General features: G+C 36.8%; 1 protein-coding gene across 3 annotated transcripts in view; it reads right to left on the bottom strand.

Annotated features, from left to right (window-relative positions):
• Positions 1–1872: 1872 nt before the first annotated feature.
• Positions 1873–14904, bottom strand: part of CRBN (cereblon) — a 49906-nt gene continuing 36874 nt past the window's right edge. For all 3 annotated transcript variants that reach the window (XM_073351161.1, XM_073351160.1, XM_073351162.1), the window contains 4 exons: positions 14551–14666; positions 10292–10356; positions 8853–8984; positions 1873–5119 (listed from right to left, as the gene is read on the bottom strand). In XM_073351161.1, coding sequence (XP_073207262.1) covers positions 4942–5119; positions 8853–8984; positions 10292–10356; positions 14551–14666 — 491 coding nt within the window. In that variant the 3' untranslated portion in view covers positions 1873–4941. The remainder of the gene's footprint in view (positions 5120–8852; positions 8985–10291; positions 10357–14550; positions 14667–14904) is intronic.

The following is a 14904-nucleotide window of genomic DNA, read 5'->3' on the forward strand; positions in this document are numbered from 1 at the left end:
CTTTACGTCATTTTTATATTTCTTCCCATCCTGAAGCTGGCTAGTCCCTGTGCTTATCTTAGACATTCAAGATGCTTGTAACAGTTTTTAAGGCTCTACGTTGGGATTTATCAAACTTCATTGCACTGAGACCCCCCCTCTGACAACAAAAATTACTACACCACCCCAGAAGGGGGAACTGAGCTTGTCCAAGCCCTGCTGCGCTGGGGTCAGGGTTGGGGAGGCCTGAAGCCCGAGCCCCACCACCCCAGGCAGGGGAGGCCTAAAGCCCGAACCCCACCACTCCAGGCAGGGGAGGGACGCAAAGCCGAAACCCAAGGGCTTCAGCTTGTAACTGAGCCCTGATGCCCAGGACTGAAGCTATTGGGTTTCGTCTCTGGCCCCGGGGAAGCTGGGCTCAGGCTTCAGCTGCGGCCCTAGGCAGTGGAGCTCAGGCTTTGGCCCCAGGAAGTCTAAACCAGCCCTGATGACCTCATTAAACGGGGTCGCGATCCACAGTTTGAGAACCCTGCCCGATATAATTTTGCCTCATCTTCCCTGGTCTTATCACATCCTCATTCCCCTCCTCTCTGCTAATTCTGCCAGGCTCAACATACCATTTGTCTGCCTTTCCCATATTTGTCTCTGAGCCTTTTTCCACACAACTCCCCGTAGATGGCACACTTTTCCTGAACTTGTCATAGCTACCCTCTCCTCAAAACTCACTTCTTCCATGATGAAAAAAGAAAAGGAGTACTTGTGGCACCTTAGAGACTAACCAATTATGCCTCTCGAAAACTAGCTGCCTAAGTTATCTACTTATTTATCTAATCTCTCTGTTAATGAAGAATTTACTCATTTAAATGAAGATAAATGGTGGAACACTAGAAGAGAGGGAGATAAAAATTGGAATTGAAGCTAGGGATTGCTTGGGTGGGTGGAAGTAAAGGGCTTAGAGGGACCATCTTTTCAAAAAGGCAAAAGTGGGACCCATGTAGGAGCCCTGCCCGCAAGGCCCCACCTCTTCCCCCAACCTCCTGCCTCTCCTCTCCTCTTGAGGCCCTTCCCCCTGGCCAGGCCAGAAGCCAGAACCAGGCAGTGGTAAGAGCTGCCCAGGAACCTGGGCCGCTGTGGAGAGACCTGGACCCTCCACCTCCCCTGGGCAGCGGTCTGGCATGCTCAAGATGCTTGTGTCCCTGCCCCCTAGCGAGCACCGCCCATGGCAGATAGAGGGTCTGGGACTCCCCAAACCAACCTGGAAGGCTCTTGCTACTGCCCAGCTCCGGCTTTTGGCTTGCCCTGGGTGGGCCCTTTAGGGGAGGGGGGAAGGGAAGAGGAGCAAGGGCAGGGCCTCATGGTGATGGGGGCTAAGGCAGCTGGGAAGAGGCTGGTGCTGCCCCAAGTCTCAGGCAGGCACTGGCGGGAATCTGAGCCAAATGCTGTCTGGAGTCATTCAGCCCAGGACCAGGACTTGAACTCTGCATTTCAGAACTGTCCCACCCAATTCAGGATGGGTGATCACCCTAAAAGGGCTGATGGGGGAGGGGAAGGGACTTTAGTGTTTCATTTAGCCCCCCCCTTCAAAAACAAAAACAAACAAACAAAAACCCAGTAGAATTACTGAGCCATGTGTGTACCATTTTGCTTATATATTGTTTGACTATCTTACATCTTTTGTCCTTCTTTGCCTTTCCAGTCTCCATGCTCTTTAAAGTGGAAACAGTGTCCTCTGTATTTTGGAACACACCTAGGGCATTTTGAATAACACCACAATCTAAATAATAATACAAAACCAAATGCTATCTTTCCTTCCCAGCCCAAGCACCACCCAAAAACATGATCCTAGGCATTTGTTTTGAAATATATTTGAAAGAGTTTTATTTTTCGTGAATGTTTGCAAGCAATGAGATTTTTTGAAAACTTGTTTAAAAAGGCAGACAAAGGAACAGTTAAAGAGAGCGTGTTACCCTACCTGCAACTTTACAAAGAAGTTTTAACAGTCAGATGAAAAACAGGTGGATGACCAAAATGTTTCATGTACAAAAATAGCATTATAAAATAAAATAAGAGATATAGAACTCCAGAACACTCTAGAACAGAAATAGCTACATGCAACAGAAAACATTTTATTATGGATCTGTTTATGCATCTAAATTTAACAGAAATTATTTTGAAATCTTGATATTTGTTAGTGAAATGGACTTTCAGATCAATGTGGTGTCTTAGTGCTACCGCAATAATGACTTTAAAAGAAGCAACTGAATGAAGCTGAAACAACTGTTTTCATGATGTTTACTGATTTGTTTAGTACTTCGTTCTCAGAAGTATGTAATCTCTGTATTTGAATAACTTACTGATAACAGCTGACAATCCTAACATTGTAGTAATTTTTCCTCAGAAAAGAAAACCTATTTTTCTAAGCATAGAAAATTCTAACTAATGTACAGAACCTTTTACAATTCTACATCCATACTATAAAAGTCCTACTGTACATATTAAGGATCCCTACAGTTGTAGTTTTTTAATGGCGAGGTGTCCCACAACAGAGTTTATCTTCTTTGCAATTAACCTGAATCACACATTTTCAACTTAGAAAATGTCATGAACTTTGTAATGGCAAACATTACACAGAATTTTAGGTAGAGTGAAAAACAACAACATTAAGTTACTGCTAAATTAACTTCTTAGTGATCTCTATTATATTAGTTTTACATTTTTATATATGTACAATACCAAAAGTATGCTTATTTCATGCTAAAATATTGTCTCACAATGTTATTCTGATCTTTTTACTTGAGGCAAACTGATACAGACCTAGCCAAAAATAAAAGCACACTATTAGGTTTGATGATAGCCGAAGACAACATCCTTTTTGAAAAAAATCACTCACCACAATTCAGTGAATATTAACAGTGAATGACATGATTTTCAAAAGTGCTAGGCATCCACAAAGCTCAGTAATGTCAATAGGAACTTCAGGTGCTTAGTACCGTAGGAAAAAAAATATTCAAACTAAGTTAGAAAAAACACCTCAATATAATTTGAATGACTATAGTACAGATAATTCACAGACTCTTGCTCCTTTCACACGAGTGCTTAACATTTAATCTTTTTGAAAGCTGATTCTAAAAATACAAATAAAATCTAGAATGCTCTAAGAAAATGAATCATCTTTCACCCTCTATTTGTTCAGAATTTTGTTTAAACTAATATTGCTTTTCACCGCTCACTGATAAGTTAAGAATGTTGCAGAATAAAGTAAAATTTGATTTTACAGATGTATATGTGATAACTAAAAACATCACAGAAGCACAGAGGTAGAAGGCTTCAAGGAATTAAACCTGAGTTACACCATCATTACTCTCTAGATATCTAACATAATAAAGTTTTCTAATACCCTTTCAGCATATAACATCTTGTATCACTTGAAAATCTTTTTTTGGCTTCAGTACAACACACCATGGCAACATCAGTAAAGTCAGTTACTTATCTCTTAAAGATATTTGTCCTTATTCCTTTACTGGAGTAACATATTAATGCTACATACAATAAACAAACATGGTATGTGAGGATGGATGAAGCATTTCATAAATATAATCTTAAACATTTTAGTATAATTTTTCTTTAACAATACAAGTAACCACACATACAGGATCTCTAAGATTTACTTTGAACAAATAAAGAGTGAACAGAAGAGGGGAATATATATATATATTTATAGGAGAAATCTGTCATCTTCAGATTCTACCATCAAAGTGCATTCTGAAAAAACAGCGAAAGCTGCACCCTTTTTGGCACCCTTTTCTGTAGCACAGTGTCTCATAAAAACAAACCTGCCTTTGATTTCTGCTTTATTTAGAAAAATTACTCCTTTATCAGGAAAGAATGATGATAAATGCACAGCCTTTCACTTATGATATGCAAACATAAAAAGCAGTAAAGGTATGCTGCCTCTCCCTAGTCAAAATACAGATGTGAGCAATTTCCAGTGTGAAGTATTTACATCACCAAACTTTAGGCACGTATACAAGGTAAATTAATTTCAGAGGGAAATTGTTTAAAAAAATGTAAAACTATTTAATTTTATTGACTGAAATTTACTAATGTATTATGGAAACAAATGACAATGTATTTTATGCACTGGAATCAACCTGTACATTTTATATTCATAATTTAGTTTTTATGCGATTGCTAATCAACATGTCAAACATGCTAAGTATATGAAATAACTGATAAGGACAAAACAAGTAATACAGGATTCCTTTAGAAAGGAATTTTATACAGTAGTTGCTTTAGCAGCAGATATCAGTAAGTTCTTGGCTTCTACCATTTACAGCATCGCTACAAGGATGACATTAACCAATGCAACATCAATCAGTACAGAGGTTTGGACCTGACACACTCTTTGATACTTGTTTAGGCAAATATTTGAAAAAGACTGTGTGAACGTGGAGTATTTCATATAATTGGAAACGAGGATTTCTCAGCAAAATATACTTGAAGTATACTAGTAGCCAATATCCCACAAACAAAAATTTGATATTTACCATCATACATAAATTGTATGAATCAAATACTGTTTAATCGTGCTTTTTTTTTGCGTATCTTTTAACCTTACTTCAATTGCAGTAAACATCTTCTTAAATTATACAGTGGCAAGTTTGAGTAATCTGTTTCAGCATTTATCTGACATTCCTTGAATCAGATGCATTTTCTGGTCTCTCACTGTACTTCTCTTTCCAGTGTCAAATTTTAAGACACAACCTTCAATTCCCAGTATATCTGGAAACAACAGTACCTTGTCTGTGCACCAAACCCAAAATGTAATGATGCTTGTCTTTTTCTTTGCTTTCATTTAAAAAAAAAAAAACGTATTTAAGCAAGCATCAGAAGCCGCATTGACCATGTTCAATTGAGAGATACTGGCGGCTGCTTATTCACTCCAAAAACAGGTTTACTAGATTACAGGCAAAGTAATGGTGTTCTATCGTGGCCTGATCCATCTTCTGGAATTCTAGGCAGGAGAGCAGATCGGGTCAATCCCCAGAATCTTTGAGGAGACAGATCTTTTTTAGCAGCTGTGAACTTCCACCCCATGTGATTCCCACAAATTCTGCACTGGGCTATAGTCCATGCATACCTAAAAAAAAAAAAAATAAAGTGTTTTGGCAGGAGTCACATCATTCATGAGAACATTTTAATGGAACTGGAACAGTTAAATAACTCAGTAAGAAGAAAATATCAGTTTTAGTTTGGGATTTTCAAATGGGTTTATGGGATTCAGGGACCCAATTCTCATTGATTTTTCAACAGGGCTTGGGCACCAAACTCCCTAGGTCTCTTTGAAAATCTCAGCCTTTAACATTATTATATTGTCCACAAAAGTACAATAGTAAAAGCATTTTTATTTCACTATATATTTCAGTAATATGATTAATTATTGTGTGCCAATACAGGAGTATCAAAAATGCTTATCATAATAAACTTAAGACATAAGGGATGGTTTTAAGGATATATTTAAAGGAGAATGATTTTTCTGAGTTGCTGATGGATTTAATAAAGAATGAGGCATCTAGCTTGATAGAGCAATGGCTTCAAAAGGAAGAAAACCAAAATTCTACTGCCTCCAGAGGAGAAAATCTGAGAGTGAGAAGTAAGGACTAACTTCAGAACAGATAATATGAGTCACCAGATGCCTTCTGTGATGAATGCATGAAAGAAAAAAGATCCTCTGAGACAGAGGTTCTCAACCTCTTTCTTTCTGAGGCCTCCCCAACATGCTATAAAAACTCCAGGCCCACCTGTGCCACAATAACTGGTTTTCTTCATATAAAAGCCAAGTCCAGCGTTAGGGGGTAGCAAGCAGGACAACTGCCTAGGGCTCCATGCCACAGGGCCCCCCGCAAAGCTACATTGCTCAGGCTTCAGGCCTGGGTGATGGGGCTCAGGTCCCTGGGCTTCAGCCCCATGCTGTAGGCTTTGGCTTTCTGCCCTGGGCCCCAGCGAGTCTAATGCTGACCATGCTTGGAGGACCCCTGAAACCTGCTTACGGCCCCTCAGGGAGACCTGGACCCCTGGTTGAGAACCACTGCTCTGACAGATCAGTCAGTGAACTGGTTTTTCCATATATCCTGATGACCGCCCATCTACATCACTCACCACTGACAGGTGGACTTGTATTCAAAGGAGAAGCAGGCAGCAAGGTGAGAAATGGCAAATTTAAACGTGTGCAAATTAGTCAAGTACCCTGGAATGGCTATTGTGGTAGCTATCCATTTGTTTAAGTCAGCAAGTGAATGCAAAAACAGGGTCCAATTCCTTTAGGAGACAACAGATTACCATGGAGAGACAGACTGGTTAAAGGTGAGTTAAACTTGATGAGCAAATTATTTCTGATAGTATGGTACAGAAAGAAAGAGGCAGAAAACGATTTATGGATTAAAGTTAAGGACAGAGTTGTAGAACACAACCTACATTTCAAATTGTATGTGAATTATGACAAGCTTACAAGTGCAAGTTGTTGTTTTGTTTTGTTTTTAATTATTCTAAAATATGCTTGTCTATTCAAACCAAAAGCTTAAATGGTTCTGGGAGGGATGGGCGGCAACTTTAAGGGAACCTAAACTTCAGCTGGAAGAAAGGATCATAGTGGTTGCTTAAGAAAATAACAGATAAAGGACAGAAAAAAAAAACAAAAATTGCACCACACCCAAAATGTTATATCCCGAGGTTTTTTAGGGGAGAGCTCAGGACAAGGCTGTGGGTAATGGGGGGAACCCTTTGATGTAGGAATCCAATTACTCAGATGCAACTCTTACTGGTTGCAGAAGCTGAGATCAACCTTTCAAACACGTGCACTATCTAAAAGAATTCATTACTGTAATTTTATTTGAGAAATTGATCTGTATCACTTTACCTTACCAAGACTTGTTCTGTGGAATAACCTTTTGAAAATAAAAGTCCATGGATAAACCATGAACAATTCTGACTGCTCTAAATTTGTTCAGTTTCCCCTTTGATTCTTGGCAGGATCTGAGACAGTTCCTGCACCTGTACATTTTGTTTTCCTCCTTGCCCTCTATCTCCTTCAAGTTAGAAAAACAGGATTTATTCGCATCTTTCACCTGCTGAAGCGTACACACTTTTTAAGTGTTCGGAACTCAAATAGCTTCAAAATTAGGTTATTATTCCAGCAGTGCTACAGGTGCTAAAGAGTTTATTTAAAAAATGGTTCAGGAATAAACACCTTTGTTATTTTGAAAAGTAAGTACCTTACTTCCTCAAACAGCAGAATTATATCACTGCACATTTAAATCAGTCTCTGGATAAGATAATATTTCTATTTTTCGATTATTATTAAAGCATAGCTGACAGTTCGTGGATTTTTCTAAATATTCTATATAGGAACAATTCCACTTATGCATCACGTTTTCTGTATTTGCCTCTAAATCTTTTTATCACCAAAGATATCTGCAGAGAAACAATATGGCTTTTTTCAGAATTCATCTGTTTATGCTGTACAATTCCCTGTTTAAAATTTTTGTAGGGACAGCACTGGTCCCTACAGAAATAATTATAATATGCTTTCCATAAACTTGTCTATGTCATAGACAGAGAAACTCTTCGGAAATAAATATCCCACTTATATGCTCCAGAAGCTGGACTGTGTTTAAATATATTATTTAAAGTTTTCTATTTTATTTTAAAAGCTGGGTATTCAAAATCGCCAACCTACTTAAGAAGCTACTAGTCCAGTTATATGGTTTATATATGAGATTTTCCTCGTAATTTTTTTAGACAAGATGAGTAACACGACATGGTCTGAAATGATCAATATGCTAAATATTCTGCTTGGCATTTTGATTCAACTACACTTGTAGGGAGGGTGGTGATGAAGCATCAAAGATAAACGGAGGAGACTGAGGGAGAACAGAAGTAAATTACACTTAATCCTTTTCAGTGATCTATCAGATATTTGATAGTGAGGAATCAGTAGTCAGGATTAAAGTGTGCACCACTTAAAGTTTCTAATATGAATAAAATAAATACAAATCTATACATTTTAGTCCATGAAAGACAGAATTCCCAACTATAAGCAATATAAACAACCAAAATAGTTTAAAACAAGGTCCTCAGATTTGTAAATAATCTCTAGTCATAATGAGAGACAGTCACAGTTTACTATGTAGAAAGTTCTAGGGTTGGAGATTACATACCGAAGACAATTCAAACTGGGGATGGAGGGAGGGAGGGAAGAAGTAACAGTAGTATCATTCTGGAGACTGAAATGTTTTTAAAAAGAATGAAAGACATGATCCTACAGCTAACAGATTTTAAGGTGATAGTTAATGTCACCTGACACTTTAGTTGCTGGTTCTTTCGCCATCTGCATGAAAGATTGTAAGCCCTCTTGGGACAGAGTATCTATTTTACAATGAGGCCCTGATACCTACCTGACTGGGGTCACTTGGTACTACTACAATACAAATTATAACACTCCCTATTATATATAGTTATTTATCAAGATGCTGGTTGGGTAATTAAAAGAGAATTATTCAAAAACAACTTTTAAAACGTGGCAAAATGTATGCACAATTTTAAAGGTACAAGAGAATTTTCAATACGTTTTGTCTAACTTGTCCAATTTATTTTAGATTAAGAAGGAATACTAAATTTACTTTTTTCTTCATTTACAGTAGTTAAATTATCATTTTTAAGAGTTTAGAAAATAATGTAATGTCTGCTTCTCAGCGTTTGTAGGCCAGAATGCATTTAAATCAGAATTATAAATTTCTATTATTTGCTAATAAGATTTCTGAACTGTATTTTGTAATACTGGAGTACATTATTAGTAGAAAGAAATACTGTTTTACCCAGGAAACCAACTGTGCTCTGTAGAAGGTCGGCCACTCAGACTCAAGTTGCAGGCTTTGTACACTGTAAGGGTCTCATGGACATATCCATGAGGATTCACATATGCTGCCATGGGTCCACACAGGGATAAACTACAACGGATAAATAAGAGCCAGTTATGTACTTTGATAATTTCCCAAGACATATATCAAAAAGGAAAACAGGGCTGAAAAGTGTTCATAAAATTAAAACAACTCTAATTAGAAAATGAATAGAGGAAGGAAATTGCCAAATGCTTAAAAATATTTTGCATAAAAAGCAGTCTAATATGCTTGTAGACAAAATTTATTGAGTTACAGTATTAAAAGATGGAATAAAAATAGGTATGTGAACCTTCATTACATGAGAGAACATTACTTGCCTCCACTGAGTAAAAACTTACAACAAATAGCAACACTACTCATCCTCTTAATTCTGCCTTTAAAATTGAGCAGTCAGAAAAATAAGCATTTACCACACTAATGTCTCAATTTCAAAAAAGTAGTTAAAAAAGACATCCCACAAATGAACATAGCAGCAGCTAAGCGTTCCACAATCTATCGTTTAGATAATTACTATAGCTGCTTATCACACGGACAAAACAAAACAAAAAAAGCACTATGAAGAACCTTTGTTAAGCCAAGAAATCTTTTAACCTTCAAATCATCATAGGTGATAGACAGATATTAGTTATCCTGGGTGAAGCTGGAGACAAGGCCACCAGCAGTGGTAACTGTTTTCAAGAAATACTATATTGACATACCTATTAATAAGGACAATGGATAGGTCATACATATAAGAATGAATTGCCTACTACAACTCTTAGAATGATTTTTAGACTGTTTGACATCACGTCATATCCTATGATGCATGTCTTCCTTGCTTCATAACATACTAATAGCACATCTATGATACTCAAATCACATACAGTAATCTGAAATCAGTGCTTGTTAAAAGGTGGAAGTATTATGCACAACTGAGATTTTTTTCCCTATTACTTCTGAATTAGGTTAATCAGATCCGAAATATTACAGTGATATACAAGAATTTAGACTCCAAAATTCACCCTAAGAGTACAACCCTACAGTGGCTGGATGCTGGGCCAGATAATATAACATGGACTTTCAAACTCCAACTTCTATTATTCTAAAGTCATCATAAATAACCCTTTTGTTAGATGTCTGTGGACTGGATGATGTCTGAGTTTATTTTATCTATATTGTTTTACACAGAGAATTTCCTGTGAATATTTATTGATCAGCTCAGAACAATCTCAGAAGAATAAAATGCAAAGAGAAAATGAGAGTTGTAGGAAGAGCAAAACTATTAATACATATCCAATTTTCATTTATTGTAATGTTGACAAAGTACAGGAATTGCATGTCTTCCAAAGAAGAGACTAAACTAATTAAAAACTCACCTGAATATTTCATTCTTAGTTGTTATTTCTGTGTCTTGACATTGTTTACAACAAAGAGATGTACACTTCAAAAGAAAAACAAATACACTATCATTAGGACAACTTTACTCACTTCTGCATGTTTGTCATCAAAGTAACATAATCACAAGCTTTTTTGTTTTTGTTTTTTAAAAGAAAAGGTCTCTGACTATGTAACTGTAATAAATTAGGAAAAGGACTATTCTTTCAAGAGCTTTTGAAAAACTAATACTTCTAGAGAAATAAAAAGATGTTGCTATTTAATATGTAACATAGAACAGGAGGACAAGTATAAACATGAGCTTTTAATTTCGGCAAAATGTATTAAGTTCTGAAATACTGGGAAAGAGTGCTTTTAACTTCAAGAAAAAATATTTTTAAAATTAAATGGATTGATTCCCTCACCACCCTTCTTCCTATGACCCCTGTGAAGTACTGTAACAGATTAATCTACCACTTAAAATTACTAGAAAGTAAGCTGGAACAGAACAAAATTACTGACCTTTCCCAGAAACTAAACCTGTAAAAATCAGTTCATAATAATACTTTATTCCAGTATAAATTTTTGAGATATAAAATATTTCCTACCTTTTTTAAAAAAAGAATAATACTTTTGAAATTGTCAGTGAAACAATTTAATAAGTTTATGAAACAAAATGTTGTTTTAACAATATTCACTTAAAACAATTTATGTAAATCACAGTTCGTACTTTTGGTTCCAACTAAGTTCTGACCCCTATTCCTCATGTCCTGCTCACTTCAGCATGTTGCTCCTTTTGTTTCCTCTTACTTATGCCTTTTGGGGGGCTTTTTGGTGATGTGCACTATACCCTGAATGACTTCCCTCTAATAATGTGCCAACTGTCATTACTTTCCTTCCTGTTCCTCAACACCCACTTCTTTTTGCCTGACTTCCCCACCACTAACCCATTCCTGTGTGCCATCTTCTATTGTTCTTTCATTCTACTGCACTTATCTTAAAATTATCAGAATTTAAGCATCAGACATCACCCATATTCTCCTTTATTTTATTCTTTGTCCATCCTTCCCTTCTTTACCTGGTGTTTCAATCACTAGGACTGTCTGATTTATAATGTAAACTCTCTGGGGAAAGGAATCATGTATGTATTATTTCTGTATAGTGCTATGCACATTTTTAGCGCTATATAAATAAACTGTTTATCATAAGAGCAGTGCAAGTTTTATTCACAAAACGCATTACTAATACAATATATTTCACATGCATTAAGGCAATAGGCCAGATTCTGACCTCAGTTACAACACTAAATCAAAAATAAATCAAAATTTGGCTGATTCTGTATGTAATCAATTTAGTGGCCTTATATTATATATTACTCCAACAGTTAGAGAGGTTTATATAATATATTTTTACAGCTGGATCTTCACATGTACACTCGTGTCCTATATTGTTGGGCAAGGAAAGACTATAGACTAAAGTCAATGCTATATATTTCATAAGGGCAGTTCAGGTCTCCTAGTCTCTTTTAGGATTTATAAAAAGATGTACCTAATGCAGTTTTTGGAATTGCATGAGTGTTAACATTAGAACATTTTATAATTTCAGCAACAGGAAAGGGGTGGCTAATCTCCTAAATGATTAGAGAAATCCTATCTGAAAATTTTCCCAATGCAGCCCTAAAAATCACAGAAATGTAGGGCTGGAAGGTATCATGGGAGACGATCTAGTCAATCCTCCCATGCTGTGGCAGACCAAGAATGCCTAGACCATCCCTTGCATAATGACAGGTTTCAGAGTAACAGCCGTGTTAGTCTGCAGCCGATGAAGCGAGCTGTAGCTCACGAAAGCTTATGCTCAAATAAATTGGTTAGTCTCTAAGGTGCCACAAGTACTCCTTTCCTTTAGACCATCCCTGTTTGTGGAATCCCCATCACTGGAGGTTTTTAAGAACAGGTTAGACAACCTTTCTTGGTAACTTATTCCAGTATTTAACTATTATTATAGTTAAAGTTTTTCCTAATATTTAACCTAAATCTGCCTCGCTGCAGATTAAGCCCATTACTTCTTGTCCTATCTTCAGTGGACATGGAGAACAGTTGATCACCGTCCTCTTTATGACACCCTGATGAGCCATGGGCTCAAGGGAACTTTGACTTAACATATTTGAAAACTGTTATCAGGTCCCTCTCAGTCTTCCTCCTCAAGATTAAACATACTCAGTTTTTTTTAACCTGTCCTCATAAGTCAGGTTTTTTTAAAGCTTTTATCATTTTTGTTGCTGTCTCCAATTTGTCCACATCTTTCCCAAACTGTGGCACCCAGAATTGGTCACAATACTTCACCTGAGGCCTCACCAGTGCCAGGTAGAGAAAAAAATTACCTCCCTTGTCTTACATATGATACTACTCTTAATATAACCCAGAATGATATTGGCAGTTTACACAACTGCAGCACATTATTGGCACATATTCAGTTTGTGATCCACTATAACCCTCAGATCCTTTTCTTTGAAGTATTACTGCATAGCCAGTTATTCCCCATATTGTAGTTGTAATTTTTCCTTCACAAGGGAAAGACTTTGCACTTGTCTTTACTGATTCATCTTGATTTCAAACCAATTTGTCAAGGTCATTTTGAATTCTAATGGTCTTCTCCAAAGTGCTTTCAACCGCCTCAGAATTTAGCCTCAGCCACAAGTTTATAAGCTTACTCTCCACCCCATTATCCAAGTCATTAATGAAAATATTGACTAATACTGGCCCCAGGACAGAGCCCTGTGGGACTCCACTAGGTGCAGCCTCCCAGTTTCACAGAGAACTACTGATAACTACCCTTTGCGTATGGTCCTTCAACCAGAAATTACTCACCTTATAGTAATTTCATCTATATCACATACCTAGTTTGCTTATGAGAATGTCATGCTGAACCATGTCAGGAGCCTTACTGAAAATCAAGATATACTATAGCTACTGCTTCCCCACCAGTAACCCTTGTCAAAGAAGAAAATTAGGTTGGTCTGGCATGATTTGTTCTTGACAAATCCATGTTAGCTATTACTTATTACCCTATTTTCCCTAGTTGCTTACGATTTGATTGTTGAGTAATTTGTTCCACTTTCTAAGTTAGGCTGGTTGGTGTTTAATTTTCCAGGTCCTTTTTGTTCCCGTTTTAAAAGATAGGTACTACGTGTGTCTTTCTGCAGTCCTCTCGGACCTCACCCATCCTCCATGAGTTCTCAAAGATAATTGCTAATGGTTCCGATATTGCTTCAGTTAGTTCCTTAAGTACCCTAGCGTGAATTAAGTATCCTAGCCTGCTGCATTGAATATCTCTAACATCTAAACATTCTTTAACTAATTCTTTCCCTATTCTGGTTTGTGTTCCTTCCCCCTTGTTAATATTGACTCTGTTACACATCTGATCACCATTAACCTCTTTAGTGAAGACTGAAACACAATAGGCCTTAAATACCTCAGCTTTCTGTCATCTGTTATTAACTCTCCAATGCTCCTCTGTGCATTTCTCCTAGCTCTTTCATGTGAAGTTAGTACATTTACACTAGATTGACAGCCCATCTGGACACACAGCTATTGTAATTCCTGCGTTAGATAGTCTTGGTTAAGTTTTAGTTCCAGAAAACCCATGTAAAAGGGCAACAAAAGACAAGTTTTAAAGCATCTTGGAATCCTGCTGCTTATCAGGGTAGTAGATGTTTGAATGTAAAAATCCTTTTAGTCCAATATTTATATAGTCTTATCATTGTAGGGATATATCACACTTTAAAAAGCACCAAAATCCACTCCACTTATCATGGCACAGCAATATTTCATTAATGTATGTTTTACTGTAAATGCTTTCTGATTTTTGAAAGAATGGTACTAACTGCATCAGGCTTCTAGCACCATCTCTTGGCTGGCAATGTACAATGAAGTGTTGGAACATCATTTTAAAAATATGATTGTCATTCTTTCAAGATGAAAAAAAGCCAGCAAGTACTTTAGCGCTAGGGAAAAAAAGGATAAAATGCACTGCGAGTCTGCTGCTAAATATAATGGGCCAGCCACTATCAGTGGAGCACATATTCTATCAAAGTTAAAAATAAATAGGAAAAATAAAAAAAGTTCTAAAAAATACCACCTCTTAAAAAAAAAATTCTGCCATTTCCAAGTTATATTTTGTTATAGATTATACAAACTCTACTCTTATTACCTGGTGACACTAAATCAAAGCACCGTAAATTAAACATAAATAAGATACTTACTTTGTTCATAATATCTAATTCACACCGCAGTCGCTGAATAGCACTCCCTATTTTAAGCAGCTGAATACGTAACGAATCATCAATTGGCAGGCAAGCCGCAACTCTGTAAGAAAAATCTGGAGAAAAGCACCATGACTGTTACAATGTAAGAAATAAAAAAATGAAATACAGATGCCTTTTATTCAGTTCTCTATGTCTGCACAATGCTTTTCTAAACAAGATTGTACTAGCAAAAATATACACTTTTCACACACCGTAACCAAGTGGCAATGTTGGCTCTAATATCAACGTTTGCTTAAGTGTTATCTCATGGGAAGGATAAGCATTTTCTGTGTGCATTCATTTCCGTAGGTC

This window comes from Lepidochelys kempii, chromosome 7, assembly GCF_965140265.1.
Source record: "Lepidochelys kempii isolate rLepKem1 chromosome 7, rLepKem1.hap2, whole genome shotgun sequence".
NCBI classification, from domain to species: Eukaryota; Metazoa; Chordata; order Testudines; family Cheloniidae; genus Lepidochelys; species Lepidochelys kempii.